This window comes from Lipophrys pholis (assembly GCF_963383615.2).
Source record: "Lipophrys pholis genome assembly, chromosome: 13".
In the NCBI taxonomy this organism is placed as follows: Eukaryota; Metazoa; Chordata; class Actinopteri; order Blenniiformes; family Blenniidae; genus Lipophrys; species Lipophrys pholis.
This window is the reverse complement of record NC_137632.1, coordinates 12,430,846-12,449,030: the sequence shown is the minus strand read 5'-3', so window position 1 is coordinate 12,449,030 and position 18,185 is coordinate 12,430,846. Positions and strand designations below refer to the sequence as shown.

At 42.0% G+C, this 18,185-nt stretch overlaps 1 protein-coding gene across 1 annotated transcript; it reads left to right on the top strand.

Moving 5' to 3' along the window:
• The first annotated feature begins 37 nt into the window (after positions 1 to 37).
• cdca7a (cell division cycle associated 7a) lies at positions 38 to 4,104 on the top strand. The gene is made up of 10 exons (XM_080479149.1): positions 38 to 150; positions 757 to 897; positions 1,003 to 1,125; positions 1,211 to 1,408; positions 1,513 to 1,593; positions 1,683 to 1,871; positions 1,973 to 2,101; positions 2,209 to 2,358; positions 2,447 to 2,583; positions 2,864 to 4,104. The coding sequence occupies exons 1-10, from the start codon at positions 46 to 48 to the stop codon at positions 2,895 to 2,897; spliced, it is 1,287 nt and encodes a 428-aa protein (XP_080335275.1). The 5' UTR covers positions 38 to 45; the 3' UTR covers positions 2,898 to 4,104.
• The last annotated feature ends 14,081 nt before the right edge of the window (positions 4,105 to 18,185 follow it).

The following is an 18,185-nucleotide window of genomic DNA, read 5'->3' as shown; positions in this document are numbered from 1 at the left end:
TGGCGCGGGAAATGAACGTGAGCCGCGCGCTGTCTCAGGTCCTGTATGTTCACTGCATTGTATCACAGCAGAGCTGCTGCACTGTGCCACACTGTTTCTGCTCGATTTTGCACGATTTGCAAAGGAATAATGCCACTAACCAGATCCAAGGTAAGGACAATAACCACAGATCAGTTTGGATGCATGCATGCATCTGTATTAATTTACTTTCTTAACATTCCGATTGTGAAATACCACTTTATAGCCACACCAGGAGGCCACATTTAAAGGCAACTTCCTGTCGTTTCCTGTAATGGAGTACAACTTTGGCGATAACTTTCAAAATCCACACGGTATCAAACAAGTTCCTGCCAGGCTTTACATTTTTTTATTTTTATTTTTTAACAAACTGGTCTTGCGTTCACAACAATCCATTGACCTACATGTGAGGACTTTGTCCTCAGGGGTGTGTCCTTCAAATTAAGTTAAGGAGTTTTTTTTAAATGATTTAAAAGTTTAAAGCATTGTGTTTTTAAATTGCATTGTTGGGGCTCTATGTCAAATTTAATTTAGTTTAGACTTTATTCTGTGCAAATGCAGGCCTGCCATTAACATGCAACCATGAAACTACTAAAAGTTCTAAGCAATCATTTCGTTTGTGATTATCGAACTCATTCAAAAACTTCTTTGGAGTCTCATATGAATATACATATTTTCCTTTTGTAACCTTCAATGTGTCTTGAGTTTCGATTTCAAATTGTACCTATTGTCCCTCAGAGACCGATCGTCCAGCCTGCATCCACCAGGATGAGTCTGAGGAGCTTCCGCAGCGTCCAACTCGTCCCCATGGAGACCTCCTCTTCCTCCTCTGATGACAGCTGCGACAGCTTCGGCTCGGATGGAGGCTTTGCAAATACGGTAATATAAAAGATGCAAAGTTTGACTTGTTGTTTACAGAAACGGAGACGAGAGAGGCCCTTTGCAACACCTGCAATCAATGCTGATGTGTCTGTTTACTTTTAGAAGAACAAACTGAAACCAGCAAAGAGGACCGCGGGGAAACTGAAGGCTTTTGAGGCTACGTCAGAGGAGGACACGTACAGCAGCTTTGAGGAGAATGTGATCAGCCACCAGATCAAGTCAATGGTGAGGACCTGTTGTGAGAGAAATCATTCACGATGTCTGATTAAACTGATAACTCTCTAACAGTGAATCCGTTCATTTTTTACAGAAAGTAGATGCCGACCGTCCGCGGCGTGGTCGCAGGCCGAGCGTGCTGAAGGTTGCACTCACGTTTCCCACCAAAGCAATCGGCAAGAAGAGGCCTGCATCTGAACCGCTGCCTCAACCTGCAGCACGGGACTCTGAGGAGGAAGAGGAGAACTTCATGAGCAAGAGAGCTCTAAATATTAAGGAGAACAAAGAAATGGTACGATTTGTTCTTCACTCCCGACCTGATATCTCGCTTTTATTTGACCATTGCTACAATTTGATTGTATTATGCCCATTCATTCATTCATCTGGTGTTTTTAGCTGGCAAAGCTCATGGCCGAGCTGAACAAAGTACCCGGACTCTTCCCGGGAAGACGGATGGCGCACTCGGCATCGACCACGGTATTAAACCCTGAAGCTAAATAACCAAAGGGCTGCTTGCTCCACGTGTACTGCCTCAGTGTTCCTGAATACACTCTCTGCCTCCGCAGCCCCGGAAGGCACCTCGGCAGTCTGGGAGAACACCGAAGGCTTGCCGGAGAAATCCCGAGCGTCTGTCTCGCCCTCACACGCGCTCCCGCACGCTGGTGGATGGACCCCCCAGCCCAACACCAGAGGAGGAGCCCGAGGACCGGTTCAGCCTGGTTCGCAAAAGCCGCTACTATGAGGAATTTGAGGCTGTAAGTCGAAGCACAATTCAATTTTTTTTTGTGTCTTTTGTAGCTGTCAAACTTGTGTTGCGTATAGGTGTATATCTATTGTGATTCTCTTTCATGGACAGCCCCGGCGCCATTCCTTCAGCGGCACCAAGGCCATCCCGCATGTTGTGCGTCCTGTGGAGGACATCACAGAGACCGAGCTGCAGGGCATCTGCCACAACGTGCGGGAGAAAGTCTACAACCGAGCCACTGTAGGTCTCCACTCCTGCGGAGTTACAAACATTTGAGCGGTGCCTGTTATGTGTTTAAAGCTCCGTTTCTGAACATCTTTGCTCTTTTTATTTTTTTCTTCTTCCAGGGATCCACTTGCCACCAGTGCCGCCAGAAGACAATCGACACCAAAACGAACTGCCGTAATGCCGAGTGCACCGGGGTGAGGGGTCAGTTCTGCGGCCCCTGCCTCCGCAACAGATACGGCGAGGAGGTCCGAGACGCCCTGCTGAATCCGGTGAGTCCCTGAACGTACAAGGCTGTTCATATCCGAGGGTTTTCGTTGTGCAAGTGTTGACTTGTCTCATTCTTGGCATTCCCGTCAGGAGTGGCTGTGCCCGCCGTGCAGAGGGATCTGCAACTGCAGCTTCTGTCGGGCCCGAGAGGGTCGCTGTGCCACAGGAGTGCTGGTTTACCTGGCGAAATACCACGGCTTCGACAATGTGCACTCGTACCTGAAGAGGTGACGGGATGCCTCTTTAAAATTTGCACTGTTGTTCTATTCCTCTATATAGAAGCTTTTAGTAGTGAGTCGATGTCATACAAGCAGATGGACCTAAAACAAACCGTGCCAGTCTTATTCCATTAGACTTGTAGGTGTACACAGACTTAGAGTGTCAATGTGAGCACTGATTGACACGATTTGCAATATTTGGTTTTTCTCCATAAACCTGATTTGAAATTTTCCAAATCGAAAGTGTTTCATGAAAATCAGCTAACGCTGACTTTTCTCTTTCCTGCAGCTTGAAAAAGGAACTTGAAGAGAGCAGTGAGTGAAGAGTGGAGAAGAAGCGGGCCCACACCATCAGTCTTCCACCCATCATCCTTTTTTTTTTTTTTTTTGGTTTATAGCATTACGGGACAGTGTTTCTTATTCCACTGTAAACATTTGTAGTAATGAGTATTGGCTGACATCTGGAGGACGCACACCGACATCTCTCAGCCTCAAAACTGTTTTGTTTTGTTTGTTTTTTCATTTTCATGTAGTTTCCAGTCTGTTGTGATGAGCTGGTTGTAAATCCAATTTTATGAAGAGATCTCAACTTTAGGCCGATTCTAACATCCTCGGATGTACATTTGTGTAAAAGAATACTTTCTTAGGGGCTTATTTTTCTTCTTCAATCTGCTGCGGCATGATTCAGAGCTTTCATAGAAAAATCTGGTATTTTACATTGTTTTAAATGTATTAGTTGACTGACAAGTTGCATCATTGTAATGAGGGAGCCATTTTTGTGCCTTTTTTTTTTTAAATTGTCATTGCACCATTGTTTCTAATCCTTTTTATGAAGCAGTTTGCTATCAGTGGGCTGTCCTGTTTAAAAGAGAGAGGGGGTAAAAGAAAGGGGGGAAAAAAAAGCCCAGTGATCCTCCTGCTGTGGGGGGTGCAGGTGGAAAGGGCATAGACCGAGGTCCACTGGTTCTCACTTCCAAACCGAGAGGATCTGTGTGATATACTACAGCGCCTGGTTAAATATCCTTCATTAGATAACTGTCACTAATGGTGTGGAAACAATTAGCACTCTCTAATGGGAATCTCATACCTGTAAATCATTTTACCCTGTTAAAGCACATTCTCTCTCTGCTCCAGTTTCTTTGCCTCATTTTCTGCCTTACACTGTTAAGTAGGAATGGTTGAAGGTGCCACTGAAGTGGCAATAGAGTTATGGCCTGCATTTTCTGTTCAGGAGTGTGATACTCTTACGCGAAATGACATGGAATTAACCTTTGTGCCGTTCATCTCTGAAATGTACTTCATTTGACCCGCAGCAGGAGATACTCTGATTATATGACACTGTTTGAAAATAATCAACGGTTGAGCTTTCTTTACTGTAATGGCAGGTGGAGGTTAGCCCCGCTGCCGCTTGTGTATATATATGCCTCTGCATTCGTTATGCTGAACTCTTGAATGAAACGTCCTGATCGCATTGTTCTCATTGGCTGAAGTGTACATTTTTCATTAAAAGCCTTAATTGCAGAATGGTGTAAAACGGCTCTCTTTTCATTTGACCGTCACTCCATCTCGAGCGGTGGCAGCTGTGACTGCTGTTATCAAAACACGGTGCAGAAACCCTGAGAGGACGGAGGTGATGGATGGTGAGGAGGCAGCGTTATCTTTTTGGTTAATGGTATCTGTGCAGTTTACAGTGAGTTTGCGTCGACTCAGGTTGCAAGCAACAACTGACACGATCCCAAAGAGCTGTCGCTGTCGCCGCCACGGCAATGGGCTGTCACTCAAAAGCATGCGTAAGCTTGAATAGGTCAAATAATCATTTACAACAGGAAATACACAGGCAGTATTAAAGTTCTCACACAAATCCAAACCCAAATAAAAGATCCCTATGAATGTATCGTACATATGATTGGACACAAATTGCCTTTCATCTGATGTGTTTCACATAGGAGCTGCTAATGTGTTTTTGTGGGTATAATTTCTAAAATACTGCAGCACTGAAAGTGTCACAGTTCTTTCCCAAGATCACACCTCCCAAAAAAACCTGGACTAATCCTCTGATCTCATTATACTGGAGCCAAATGTTGATGAACGCACACCACTCTCACCAAACGTACATGCAGTTCTCCAACGCGTTTTATTTGACGTGCAAATTTCATCTTTCGTTTCATCAGAATAATCACTTTTTGTTTCATCCATTTTCTGGGCGTGAGTGAGTCATGATGTTGGCGCTCTGAATCAGGTCTGGGCTTTCCTGTGTAGGGTTTGCATATTCTCCCTTTGCCTTCGTGGGTTTCCTCTGGGTACACTTCTTCTCAGACATGCTGATCAGGGTGGCGCCTCTAATAGGCCAGTGTGTGTGTCTCTATGTCAGCCCTGTTATATACTGGCGAGCTCTTCATGGAGTAGAAATGAATTGGCCTCAGTCAGCCACGACCCCAATTCTAATAAAGCGAGTATAGAAGATGGAGGTATGACTTTTTAGAGTGGGATGACAGTCATCAATTAAGCTAATACTTGTCACAGTACACAAAGTATAGTAACACAAGGTCTTCCTCGAAATGTTTATTTGCCGACTGAGAATGTGAAGTTTTGCTGAAATCCAGTAAGTTTCTTAGATTTTGGCCATTTAATGCCATCTTTTTGAGCTACTTTAGTGACCTGATACTTATAAGGTTGTTGCCTTTTCAATAGTTGATTAATATATATTTCTTTTGATATAACATCCAAAATTAAAAGCCCATCAGAGGCCTCAGGAGTTGGCAGAGACCAGAAATACGTTCATCTTAAAATCAAACACATGACGTATGGAAATACTCGCCACGCCAGCTGACATTGATACAAGCACCCAAAACACTCCCCTGTCCCTGTAGGGCGACGAGCTATTCAACATGGCTGTTTATCAACAATTTGTTGTTGTTGTTTACTTGTTTTGCATTTCAACATCCTGACATTTGTTAAGTATAAATGTAGAGAAGAGGCATAAGGCTCCCTAATGTGAACCGTGATCACACGTTGCATGCAGGATGTGATGATCCTCCTGCACAGCTGCAGAATATTAATTCAGTCGTCCTGGACACTGAGGCAGACTCAGACAGCCTGCATGACATCAGACGGGATTTAAAGCTGCATGTCTGAATGCAAAAGGTCGTCCAAACCAGGTCCCGGCAGTGTGACGACCCCACACCAGTCCAGCATGAGGGTTGCATTCAAAACACCACAAAATCTAAGAGTAGTGTTAATTCTGACTGGTGCCCTCCAAAAGGGTCCCGTACCACAGGTTGGGAAGCACCGCTTCAGGAGATGATGTTATCTACAGTAATAATCCAACTTAAAAGTGCTATGTTCCTTTGTTCTCCTTGAGGAAATGGATTGCAGATGTCCCAGAAACAACCGTGGGCCATTTGAAAACTAATGTTTGTCTTCTAATGTTGCCAGACACACGGGGATTCATTAGGGCAGTGAGAATATAACACCAACATAAATTCAACTCTTTTCTGGGCGACATCCTGTATTTGTTATTCCAAAAAAAGTTGCACTGATTCTCCTCTGGTCCCGTGTGGAGAAAACAGGTACTGAAGATTCGCACTGCAGAGAAATAATGGTTCTTCAAATGAGACTCAGTTTGTCTGGTTTGGCACTAGAACATTTGAAAACCGTTCTGAGCACGAAAACATGCGTCTAAACACACACATATAGAAAGCACAGTTTATCTTCGCAGACTGTTCATCACAAACACAAGCCCTTCAGTAGAATTAGATCCAGTTACTGGATCAACAGTCCAAAACCCAAAAAGCCTGCATCTATCAAATGTTTGGTTGAATTAAACGGGACTCTATTGAGGCCTCTCGTCAAACATCACGACACAGAGATTCTTCTGAGAGGGAAATTCATTGTTGTGTTTCTTTTTTTTTTTTATTATTATTATAATGAAACAGATAATTTAATCATATATCAAGTTCCATTTAGAAACCAGTTAGCACCCACCATGAAACACTTTGAAGATCATGGAAAGAAAAGAGGAAAAGACAGTTAAAGTCCTAATTGATGAGGGTCAGTGAGGAGTGCGGTGCTGTGATGAGTCCCAACATTTTAGCAGATAAACTCTCCACCACATTGTGTACGTATTTGTGCTGTTGTATAATATGAATCTGTACTCTTTCCTTCTTTAAAAGAAAATACATTTTGATTGAGGAATTACCTTTCACATTTGATGTGTATAATGCTTGTTGAAACACCCACACAATTAGACTTTAAGCACATTGTTGTCCTTATAAAAAAAAAAAAAATCATATATTTTGAATGAGTGAATTTAAGAGGTGCCTATTGGCAGATTTTGTTACCTTTGGACTCGGCCAGACCAACAGTCCCTCTTCTGCTTCCTGTGTGATTGTTAAAGCTATCAAGCTGCAAGCCGCACGCTTCATGTCAACAGTCATGACTGAAATATCAATTTTCCCCAATTCATGGAGATTTACATATTGAAATAAAAGGTAGATCATTTTAAGCATGAAATTTGTCACTGAGAAAGCCTTCTGCCACAAGAGTCATTTTAATGGTATTTATTTTAAAGTGATCATGTGCTGGAAAATGACTAAACTCTTGATAATTATGTCAGTTTGAAAATGGATCATCTTCTGTCATTACTAATTGAGTCTAAGTCGATTGCTCATTAACTAACAATTGGTAAAAATCAAAACATGTTCATAGTTTTTAAGTCTACGTCAGTGTAACATGCAATATCCAACATAACATCTTTAAAATTCTTTCCCTCCAAAAAGATTTCACATTTCAAAAACTATTATTAGTATAATAAAGATGCACTTGAAAATACTAGTCCTGTATTAAATACCAATGATCATCCACTTTGGGGTGATGAATATTTAGGGAAGTAATTGTTTACAACGCTCAAGCATTGAGCTGATCTGGTAATCAGGCTATGAAATACAATATTTATTCATTAGAGCAGATTTAATGAGGCCTTGCGGCGCTAATTATGAAAACCAGTGTAGCAGTAAATGAGTAGCGCACGGTGGCGGGCTGCGGGGTACCTGTAAGGAGGGACTGGGGGTTGAAGTACACTGAGTGCCATGGCACAGTGAGCAGCAACACACAGCCCTGACTGTGGCCGTCCAGCCCACTGCGATACATCACCGGACCTGCAGACAGGTTGCAGATGGGCGACACAGCCCCGCGTGGCCTGCTCTTTCACCTCCATGAATTAAAGCTGGATTTCCCCCAAAGCATCTTAATGTCCAGATAATCTATTTCACTGCAGGTCAACTGAGAACAACAGTAGAGAAAAAACAACTCACTTCGGTACAGTGGAAGAGCTTCAGAGAGATGCTGTGATCGTTTGAAACATGGCTTCATTGATATACTGCCAGCAGTAAAGCAGAAACGGGTTGAACGCCTATTCTTATATTTGTATGCTGGTCTAGAGATATGTGGTAGGATTTCACAGCATAATATGGGTTTGATTGACTGATATTTTCATTATGGCTGCAGGGTAGCGTGAAGACTGTTAATTTGCTCGAGAGTCCTGCAGGTCTACGGTGATTGTAGTAGAGCCAGAAGAAAAGCTGAATAAATGAAACTCACAGGGCACAATCACAATCTGTGGGTCAAAATCAACTGATTAATTATAATTTAGAATCAATCTGTCAGGCCTCTGTAATAAACACTCTTTCAGGCTTGCTGCTTAATAACCAGCTTTACATGGTACAAATGTAATATGGTACACCACAGTGACACCATGAAAGGTCTTTTATTGTATCCACGTGTTGTACCACTGTCTAAATACTTACACATTTTAGAAAATAAAATGAGACAAAGCATTAGGATGAAATATGAGAGGAGTTACACTGGCCGGGCTCACTTTATTTATTTTTTTTTTGATGTAGCTCAGCAAGAAGACTTTTCACACAAGAATCTCCCACTGGCTCTGACCTCTACATCCTGTAAAGTATAGTGAGGAGAGTGCTGTTAAATGCATAGTGAGCGACTCTGGGTGGCAGGAGGCTTATGACATGTTCCTTTCCTCCTGTTCCAGGCTGGAAAGTGATGGAAACAGCAGTTTGGTCCAGGTGTCAGGGACATTATCAAAGAAAAGGGCTGCCTGCAGTTGCTCCATCTCACAGGAAATTGCCAACTCACCCTAACAAAGGAAGGCATAAGTGCACTTGCTGCTGCCTTCAAGGGGGAGCGTGATAAGATGACATTATAAATACAGAATTGTTCATGGAGGTGGAGGGGTAGGCACATCAGGCAGCTGAACTCGACAATTCAGTTTTTCGTGTGCACGTCTAAAGCCTATATGGGTTTATCTGAAACAGAATCTATCCACGCAGGATTACATGCAAATGTAAAAAGATGAGTCGTCAGTTTGTAAACAGTAATTGTCGGTGGTAATGCTTTAACCTGCACTGGACCCGAGGTTACACCCGCAGCCTGAGACTATATGAATAAAAACATATGAAAGATGCAATGCACACTAAAACATAGAATTAAGTCACGTACAGTGAATTTCTTTGTTCAAAATGTGTTTCTAATGAATTGTGAAGAATAAGTGAATTTTGAGGAGTTTTTGTGCACGTTTTCATATTTTGCTAATGAAAGAATTCTGTGGGTTCAATCAGATGTGACTTCTTTTGTTTTTTTGCATTCATCACTAAAAAAAAAAAAAGGACAAACATTAATAAATAGCGCAAAACAAAATTAAAATAATTATACAAAATACAAACACATATTGTATCTGCGTTTATAATGATCTAATGTGAGTGATGTGCTCTGTGCTCTAACGACGCTGCTCATCATAATTTGAGTGTTTAGTCCAGATATATAGTTCTCCCAGACACCTGAAGGGGGAGCTCTAATACAGGTAACTTGGCGCAATTTTATTTCTCTTCAACTTTCAACAAGTTTTCATAAGTGGAGGAGACAGTGAAAAGCCTTAATACCACATTATTTAATCAAATAAAAATGATGCACGGCACAAATATGCAGATCTGCGCCACACTCAGAGTCCTATTGTGTGAGACAGGGAGTGAGAACATTTCCGCACACTTTGGGTCTCTGAGGTAGAAGAGGTTTTATTATCAGAGCTGAATGTTTAGTGATTTGAGGGAAAAGACAAAAGACTTTGTCCGTGTGAGGTGTTTTGAAAGTTCACAGTCAGATTTCAGCACTGCTGACTGCAGGAGGGGAAGGTGGTGGTGATGGTGGGGGGTAATTATGACCAGGGGAACACAGGGCTGTAATCTGTAAATCTATTCTTACCCTAAGTAAGAACTGGTACATTGGATTGATTTTATTGAGATCATACATTATAAATGGGGCATGGAGGAGCTTACAGCCTTGAGATGGTGGTGCTCACGTGCTTCATTAATTTTTACTTCATTAACTCTCTCCTTCAGACCCTTCAACAGAGAATTCATTGCCAGCCATGAATCCAAGCTCGCAGGCAAACGGACGAGCCCGGGATGACTTTCAGTGGAGTGGATACACCGAGTAACGCTGTCCAAACAAATCAGTAACACATGAAATACACATAACTTCTGATCAGTCTGCACTTGGACACGAGGTCACTTCTTCTCATCTTCTACCGTTTAAAAAAAAAAGAAGAAGAAGCTTCTTCATGTGGGCTAAAAGTTAGAATCAGATGAAGAGCTGGATCCAAAATGAAAATTCATTACAACAAGAATAAAATGAAACAAAAACTTGTAACCAGAAGGTGAGCGAGTGGAATCCAAATTCAAGGGCATAAGATTCATGCATTGACAATGAGGCATTTTTGAAACGATTAGTAGAATTACTGTTGCTGTTCTGAAAACGTATCAATGACTGGTTAAAATGCAGCATGATAATTACAGACCCTCCTTCTCAGATAGCTACTGTATTTCTCCCGCAGTGTGTTTACTTCTCAGCCTTTGTGGCTTCAGGAGCTCTGGCAGTCGCTTTTTGTTTCACAGCAAGGACTTTCAACAAAAAAAAAAAAAAAAAAAATCCCTTTAGAATGGATCATTTGTTTAATATTATAGCCTTAAACCCAACAATATCAATCAGTCATGAAAGCACCTATGCATGCTGCTCTGCCCTGCGTCACCATTAACTCCAGACAAGTGACGGCCTCCGCTGGATCGCGAGGCGAGCAAAGGGAGGGTGTCAGGAGGTATAGAGGAATAAATGGATGGTGTCGCTTTTCTTATGCCAGCCCTCTTTTCTTCTTTTTTCTTTTTTTTTTTATGTTTGAACTATTTGGTAACAATATGATTGTGTTTGTGCTTTGAAGAATCAACACCCGATGCAGAACTCTGACAAAAAGTTGGAAATAAAACCGGTTTGCATTTTTACTTCCACATGAGTTACGACGAGAGACAAACAGGTCTCTTGAGAAGTTGTGATGAAATGTGAGGACGCATTTCAGGACCGACATAAATAATACATTCGGAATCATTTTTCTTATTCCCGGAACACCTTCACTTCCACAATGAGCATGCATTGTAAGTCAATACAAGATTTCTCCAACATCACTAAAAAAATTCCCAGTGTGCAGTGACTGTCTCCGACTTAAAACTGAATACTGAGACATTTTTAGAATCAAAACAAATTGCAATGCCGCAAAACACACGTTTTTACACGGAGATGAATAGCTTAACACTTTGAGCTGGTACGCCCCTGTTGGTCCAGCCCGTTTGTTTTAAAAACACAACCTGCTGCCACATGTGAGGCAGTAAATGAAAATGCCTCTGGGGTCTTTTCTGGGGGGTGGGGGGTGGGGGGGGGGGGGGGGGGGGGGGGGGGGGGGGGGGGGCACATGGGAGCATAGTGGTTTATAATGTAGAAAATCTCCAGTTCAAGTTTAGGGAGCCGTTTTAAGTGAAGTCTGCATGTTCTCCATGTGCATGTGCTACATGCAGGTTTTCTCTGGGAACTGAAATTCCCTCCAAAAGACCAAAAACATGAATTTTGGGGTTAAGTGTTGACTCTGGTTTGTGTGCCCAGTATCTGGTTAATTTCCCTGTATTTGACCAGAATAATTGAACTCTCACTTTAGAGTATTCATGGAGAAATAATCAACTTTTCTCACTGTTCTTTTTGAAACACTACAGCTGGTCCACGAAGCACCGAACGATTTTATTCACACAATGCCACTCCAATCTTCCCAGATAGTTTTCTATTCCCAGAGTCAGAAACAAACACTTTCACTTTTTATGGGACAACTATTTACAAAAATCTCCCAGAAAAACGGCAGGATGACTCCAAATCTGAACTCTTAAAAAACAAGGTTTTGCTTGGTGCTGCCTTTAATAAAGAGTCAGTTTAAGCTGCACTGTGTTTTCAATTCACCTTTTACATTTAGTCGTTTTAAAGGTGTAATCATTTTTAAACGTTTGGTTGGTATTATTCAGCCTGTCCTGTAGTATTTCGTATTATTCTGCATGTAAATTGCCTTTGCCCAAATGTGTGTTGTCCTTATAGTTCATATTTGGTCACTTCCGCTAATATAGATATGAGGCATATGGGGAGATTTGTGAGAAACTCAAAAGGTGCGATATTAACAGAAAACATCTACAAACACAAACAAAGTGATCTTGGATTTCATCAAGATGTAATAGATTGAGTCCCACATCTAACAAGAAAACCCTCTTCAGGTTTGAAACAGCCAGACATACTGGACGTGTGCCTGAGTGCACTGCAGCTCCTTGCCCTGTTCCCCGTGCCGTGGACTTGTCGTGAAACTCTCCCCTCACCGAGCTTCAGAACAAACAACACATCAGCGAGCGGGCGTTAAGCGTCTCCCCGCGCGAAGCGGCCTCAACTTCTTCACATTTCAAATCTGCTGCGACAGCTGTCCGCCAGCAACATTTGTGAGATCGGTTTCAGAACACATGTTAAAATGATGATTCCCTCATTACATTTGCCATCGAATAATATCTCCAAAAACTAACAGTTGACAAAATCCAGTAAAAACATTCGGGGTGAGCTCTTAAAGGAAGAATTAATGGGAGCAACAGAAAAACAGCTCTTAGACAATTAGCACCAGAGACCACTCTGTAATCTTAAGATTATTTTCACCACTTAAAAGCAGCACACATGGTTTGTATTGTGGCAGGGCAGAACGAACAACACTTGAGTGGATTTGATTTGGTCTCCCTAATCTGCATTTCCTTTAACATGCCTTTCTTCTGTTCCAAAATGTCAGCGCTGATCAACTCCAGCTGGAACAAGTCGGCGTCTGTCAGCCCAGTTGCAAAATGTTTGAGGAGCTTTTTCCCAGGAGGACAGGCTGAAGTGTTCGGTCTGAGCAGCGTTTCTAGCTGTCGCCCCTGATGTTATGCAGAATCAAAATGCACTTAATTTGTTTTGTTTGGTTCTCAAGCGAGACCTCTTGAGAAGATGATGATGAGGCACCTCATCTCACGTGTGTGAATATGCAAAGATTTCCTTCACATTACTGATATTTTTAACAGATTACCACATGATGGAAATGTGTTTGATAGGAGGTTTAGTGTTTCGCACCCTCACGGCAAAATGTCCCCGGCGTGACGATTTGATCCCAGTGGGACGTTTGCATTTTCTCCCTTTCTAAAATCTCCATGGACTATAAGATTTCCTTCTACAGCTTAAAAGAAAAACATGCATTTCAGATTAAATGGCGCCTCAGAATTGATTGTCAGGTGTGACTATGAGTCTCTGCGTGTTTGCTCGTGATGAACTGGCAACATATCCCAGATGTCTCCTGCCTTCGCCCATCGTCAACCGGGGTTAACCCAGCCAGTGGGATGACGCGACAGAGCTTAGGAATGACAAACATGTGGCATTAACCACAGAACTTCAATAAAGGTACCTGCTCTTTCTAATGCGTCCACTGGGGGTAGAGCCGTTTCAGTAAGAGCAGAGATAACAACAACACTGAGATCCAAAACCGAGCAACACAAAGCACCGACGCTGGAGGGAGAGAAATCAGTCATGCAGCAGTGAAAGACAGCGCCTTATAGCAAGCCAGGTAGCATTAGCATCAAAGTCATACTGTGATAATGTTCACGCTAAAGATGCTAAATGTGCATTAAATGCAAGCATCTTCAGGATTACTTCAAACATATTTGCACTAAAACTCAAGGAAAAATCTGCAGTTCATTCACAGGAATTATACTCTCATTTCACTTGTGCGACATAATGAAGGTCACCTTGGGCCGCGTGTGCCCCCTGAACTCAAATGAGTTTCATACCTCTGATCCACCGCCGCCACAACACTTATAGAGGTGTCTTGTTAATGACCCAAAAACAGACAATCTATTCTCCCCATATGAAATAGTGAGTTAAAATAGAGTGAAATTAACCTACAATTCATATCTTACTGGGGAGCCCCCGGGGCAATCTGGAGGACCCAGAGGGGTCCCCAGGCCTCACTTTGAGAAGCACGATATTGGAACAGAAACATCCCAGAGCTATGTTCATTTAAATAACACAACGTATTTTGTGCATTAAAAAAAAAAAAAAAAAAAAAAAAAAACTGTAATTGCAAAATCAAAAATCTAACCCTGGGGCTGGATGTTTAACCAAACATGCTTTGCCTGGTTAGGCTTAGTCACAGAGGAAATGTCTGGCACACAGATTGAATTTGCTCTCTCAAAAGTCAAAGGCAGGAAAACAATTAAGTGTCTGCCGCACATTTCACGACGTACCACTTGACACAGTTTTTCACATCACTAGGGCAATTGTCTGCAGAGAGCGCCGAGACAAAGCCATTACTTCCAATATCTTGAAAAGATGGCATTGTTATTCTCCGATTTTGAAACATTTCAATTAAGGCCCTGATGGAGATAATAAACATAAAGATGTGAGACTTGCACTGTTTTCTTTTGTCCTGCCGTGTCCTTCTTTCAGGACCGCTACTGCTGCTCATGCAGAGGTGCATCAAAAGGGACTTTGGTCCCATAGGTGGGGTAGGTGTGTGTGCGTGTGTGTGTGTGTGTGTGTGTGTGTGTGTGTGTGTGTGTGTGTGTGTGTGTGTGTGTGTGTGTGTGAGCAATATGTCTGTGTGTGTGTGTGTGGGGGGGGGGGGGGTTTCCTAGTCTCCAGAGCCCCTTTCCCCTCCTCTAAACCTCGTCTTTCATTCAACGTCTCGTCCTTTCAAAACAAGGTGAAGTTCAGCAAAGTTTCTCTGCAGAGATGATCAAACAGTCACATCACTAATGGCGATGGGTGACAGGGCCAGTGAATACAGATCAGCTTTAATTGTGGTGGGTCTTACTGCCACTGTCTGTCAATCTGAGCCTTTGAATTGGTGAAAATTTGCTCTGTTCATTCTGTTAAATGATGTATCCAATTAAATGCTTTAGAATTCATGATCTTCAGTCAAGGTTAAATGAAAGCAGTTACTCCTGTCAGTAAAGTGATTAAAAGCTGCCTACATCAGGCACATTTTGTGCAAAAATTTAAATTTGGGACTAAAGCACGAATCTTTATTCATTACGTGTGGTCCTGCTCTATAAATGTCCGGCACAGTCGCTCTTAATCACCTTGTTCATTTTAAATCTCACTTTAGTCCTTTCTATTAAAAGGCATCCTGGTATTCAAATTACAGTGTTTTACATATTCTGATTAAACCGAGGCCGGTGAAAGCAAGTTTCATGATTGCAAATGAACATTTAAAAAAGCACATTTTCTGCGGAAAACATTCATGTTTGTTATGATGACAAAAAGAAAAAAAAATAAAGATTTTCAGCTTTCAAAACATTTTCTTAACAGCTGGTAAACAATGCAACATGAAATTTTGTCCCATTACCTTTTTAACTATGATTGAATGGACACTGTGAATCCCGCTAAGTAAAACAAAGGAAAAGGTTTTCGACTACTGGCGTTAAAATGAACAAGTGCACAAGCGCAAGGAAATTAATTTTCTTTCTGCAAGATGAATGTCGGACCAGATTATTAATGAGCACATAATACGCTTGTGCAAGTAAGTTTTCTCCGTCGTGGTGATGAATGTGACGATGAAGGTGAGGAGCATGTTGACTAATGAGTATTGTCCAGGGAGCTGATCTCCATGCCCTCTGGGGAGAAAACCACTGTCTGAATTTCACACATCACATGATGTTAATACTCCAAGGTTCCCCAGTCAAGCTGCTTGTTAAAGACTCCACTCTGTCACTTACACTGCTTCCTGACCCGTCCAGACGCAGTTCCTTTACAATCTGGGATACAAATTAAAGCTTGTTATTTACAGCTCCTTATGGACGGATTGTCTTTGATTAGCGTCCGATTATTGGTTTTAATGAGTCAGCCAGCAGAAATCAAAAATAAACTAATTAATTTCACTTCTCAGAAAGGCTTGTATAAATAAAACTAATAAAAAAAAACAAACTTTTTCTTAACTTTACTTACAAAACTAAAATAAACATTTATATGTCTTTGCTTTCTCTTTCTCTTTGTGTACACTGTATTTCTAATATAGCCGCCAGCTCCTTCACAAAAAAATGGTCATGAATAAATTGCAGAAATGTTTTGCACTTTATACAAAATGATATTATAAGCTTCTTTTTTCTTTTTTTTTTTTTTTACACACACTAATCACAGAAAACCAAATGTGTCTTATAATGATTAAATAAATAAACTTTGATCGAGGGATGTCCTCAAATGTGCAAAGCTGGTGTCTGCGTGGAGAAATGATCAGAAACGTTAAAAGCCCTCAATACCATGTCAAGTTGGCTCGTGTTTGCACGGCGTTTGTGTAACTCGTCGTAGAAGTTACAAGGGAGAAAGAATGTGTCAGGAGCAGTCGAGGGACTTTAAAGGGAGCAAAATACCAGCTTCATAGCTTTCTATCTTTCGAGTCCTATAGACACATAATGAAAAACAGGCCCGAGGGCCAAGATGCACATTTGAATGGCTGCCAAATACATAAACTAGGCTCACTTAGGGGTCTATGGTGAATAAAGAAGGCAGCGGATTACATCAAATCTCTTCTCAAACCACTACTCCAGCACGCTGCTCCCAGTGTAGAGACCATTTAAACTCTAGAAGGGGCCAAACATCAGCAGTTGGTCTCCTTTAAACAAGTCTGACTAAAGTAGAAAAATAAATAAAGCCTCCGGCGCTCTACTTTAATGTATTCAATTAACTGGGGTCCCTCTAGAGAACTCCAGCGCACACTTGGATAAAGAGAGAGCATATCGCCTGGAGATGAATACGCTGAATGCACTCATTCTGAAGACCATGATTGGAAATCTTCCTCAACAGGTTCTTACTTAATTAAACTTCCCTTCATCTGACTTTCTGTCGCTTTCGAGGGAAAATTGGGAGAGGCTTATTCAAAGCCATGCAGAGAAACTTTGTTCACTATTGCATGTTGTTTACAGGGCAATTCGGGGGGCTTGTAGGGCCCCATGATAACCTCCACCATCACTGTGGAAAGTCAACTCAGCCTGAAAGAACAGAGAAGTATATAAAATCTCCAGTTCAATCATACACAATTATGTGGTGAAGTGAAAGAAATTCAGCAGCCGTCAAGTCTGAGTGGGAGGGATAATTATCTGGCAGTCATTACAGCACCCATTATAGCATTTAACGACATTCATATACTGTATGAACATATTGCACTTGTTGGAAACATGTAAGTTGAAAATAATGAGAGCGACCGTTTCTGCAAACTATACGAAATCCCGTGTAGATTGAAAAATGCAACATGTTCATCATGCCCTTGAGTGAATGATGTATGTTAGTGTGAAATTTATCTAATTATCTCAGATATGTCTCGTGAGAATCCACTCAGTGTCCCTTTGTTGCTTATTTTCCCTCTGCAGCCCCATTGTGCAGCAGAGCCCCAACAGTCTCCTCTATCTATTAAAATCAATCTCTCATCACATCGCCTACTTTCACCATTTGCAGGACTTTTTCCATAACAAATCAACTTAATCAAGCTCATTAAGTGTCATTATTAGCTATTTATTGTTATCTCCCTCAATGTAGCGCTGACAGGTCCACCCCGCCCACGCGTGCCCCCCCCCCCCGGTACAGGGACCTTTTGCTTGTCACAACGGCTCTGCACTCGGGTCTAATTGGCCTCAATTGTGTTGTTTCTTGCAAAAAAAAAAAAAATTTTTAAAGATAAAATAAAAGCAAGGCACGCAGCCTCATTTTGCTTCACAAGTTCTTGGTATCTCTTTTCTTGAAATGATGCAAAAACAAATCCTATGAGTATGAGAAAAACATGCATTGAAACCCTCTGATATTTTCTCTAACAGCATTGAATTGGAGGCAAGTGTGTGGAAAATAGGCATGGAGAAGGTGCCTCCGATTTCTTTTGTGTTTAAGTGTGGTGTTAAATGCTGTGGACACTCCTTAATGTGGCATGGCGAATGTATTTCCACAGCTGTCAGGGTGATGGACAGCGGGGCGAGTCTCTCCATTGCGGCGGCGTGTTTCTACCTGCACACAATGAACCTGCATGATGAGGAGTGTAGACTGATGAGGGAGCGGGAGAGGGAGGAAGGAGGGTGGGTATATGTGCTGCTGTGGCAGGGGGGAGGGTGGAGGAGTGGGGTGGGTGGGTGTGTGTGTGTGTGGAGGGTGCAGGGGGAAGTTTGTCCCATCGCAGGAGTTATTAAGTT

Excerpts from the sequence above, each read along its gene's own strand:
- cdca7a (XM_080479149.1), top strand. The coding sequence starts at position 46 with ATGTTCACTGCATTGTATCACAGCAGAGCTGCTGCACTGTGCCACACT. Across the intron at positions 1,872-1,972 it reads ACTATGAGGAATTTGAGGCT|CCCCGGCGCCATTCCTTCAG; the intron begins GTAAGTCGAAGC and ends TTTCATGGACAG. Across the intron at positions 2,584-2,863 it reads GTGCACTCGTACCTGAAGAG|CTTGAAAAAGGAACTTGAAG; the intron begins GTGACGGGATGC and ends TCTTTCCTGCAG.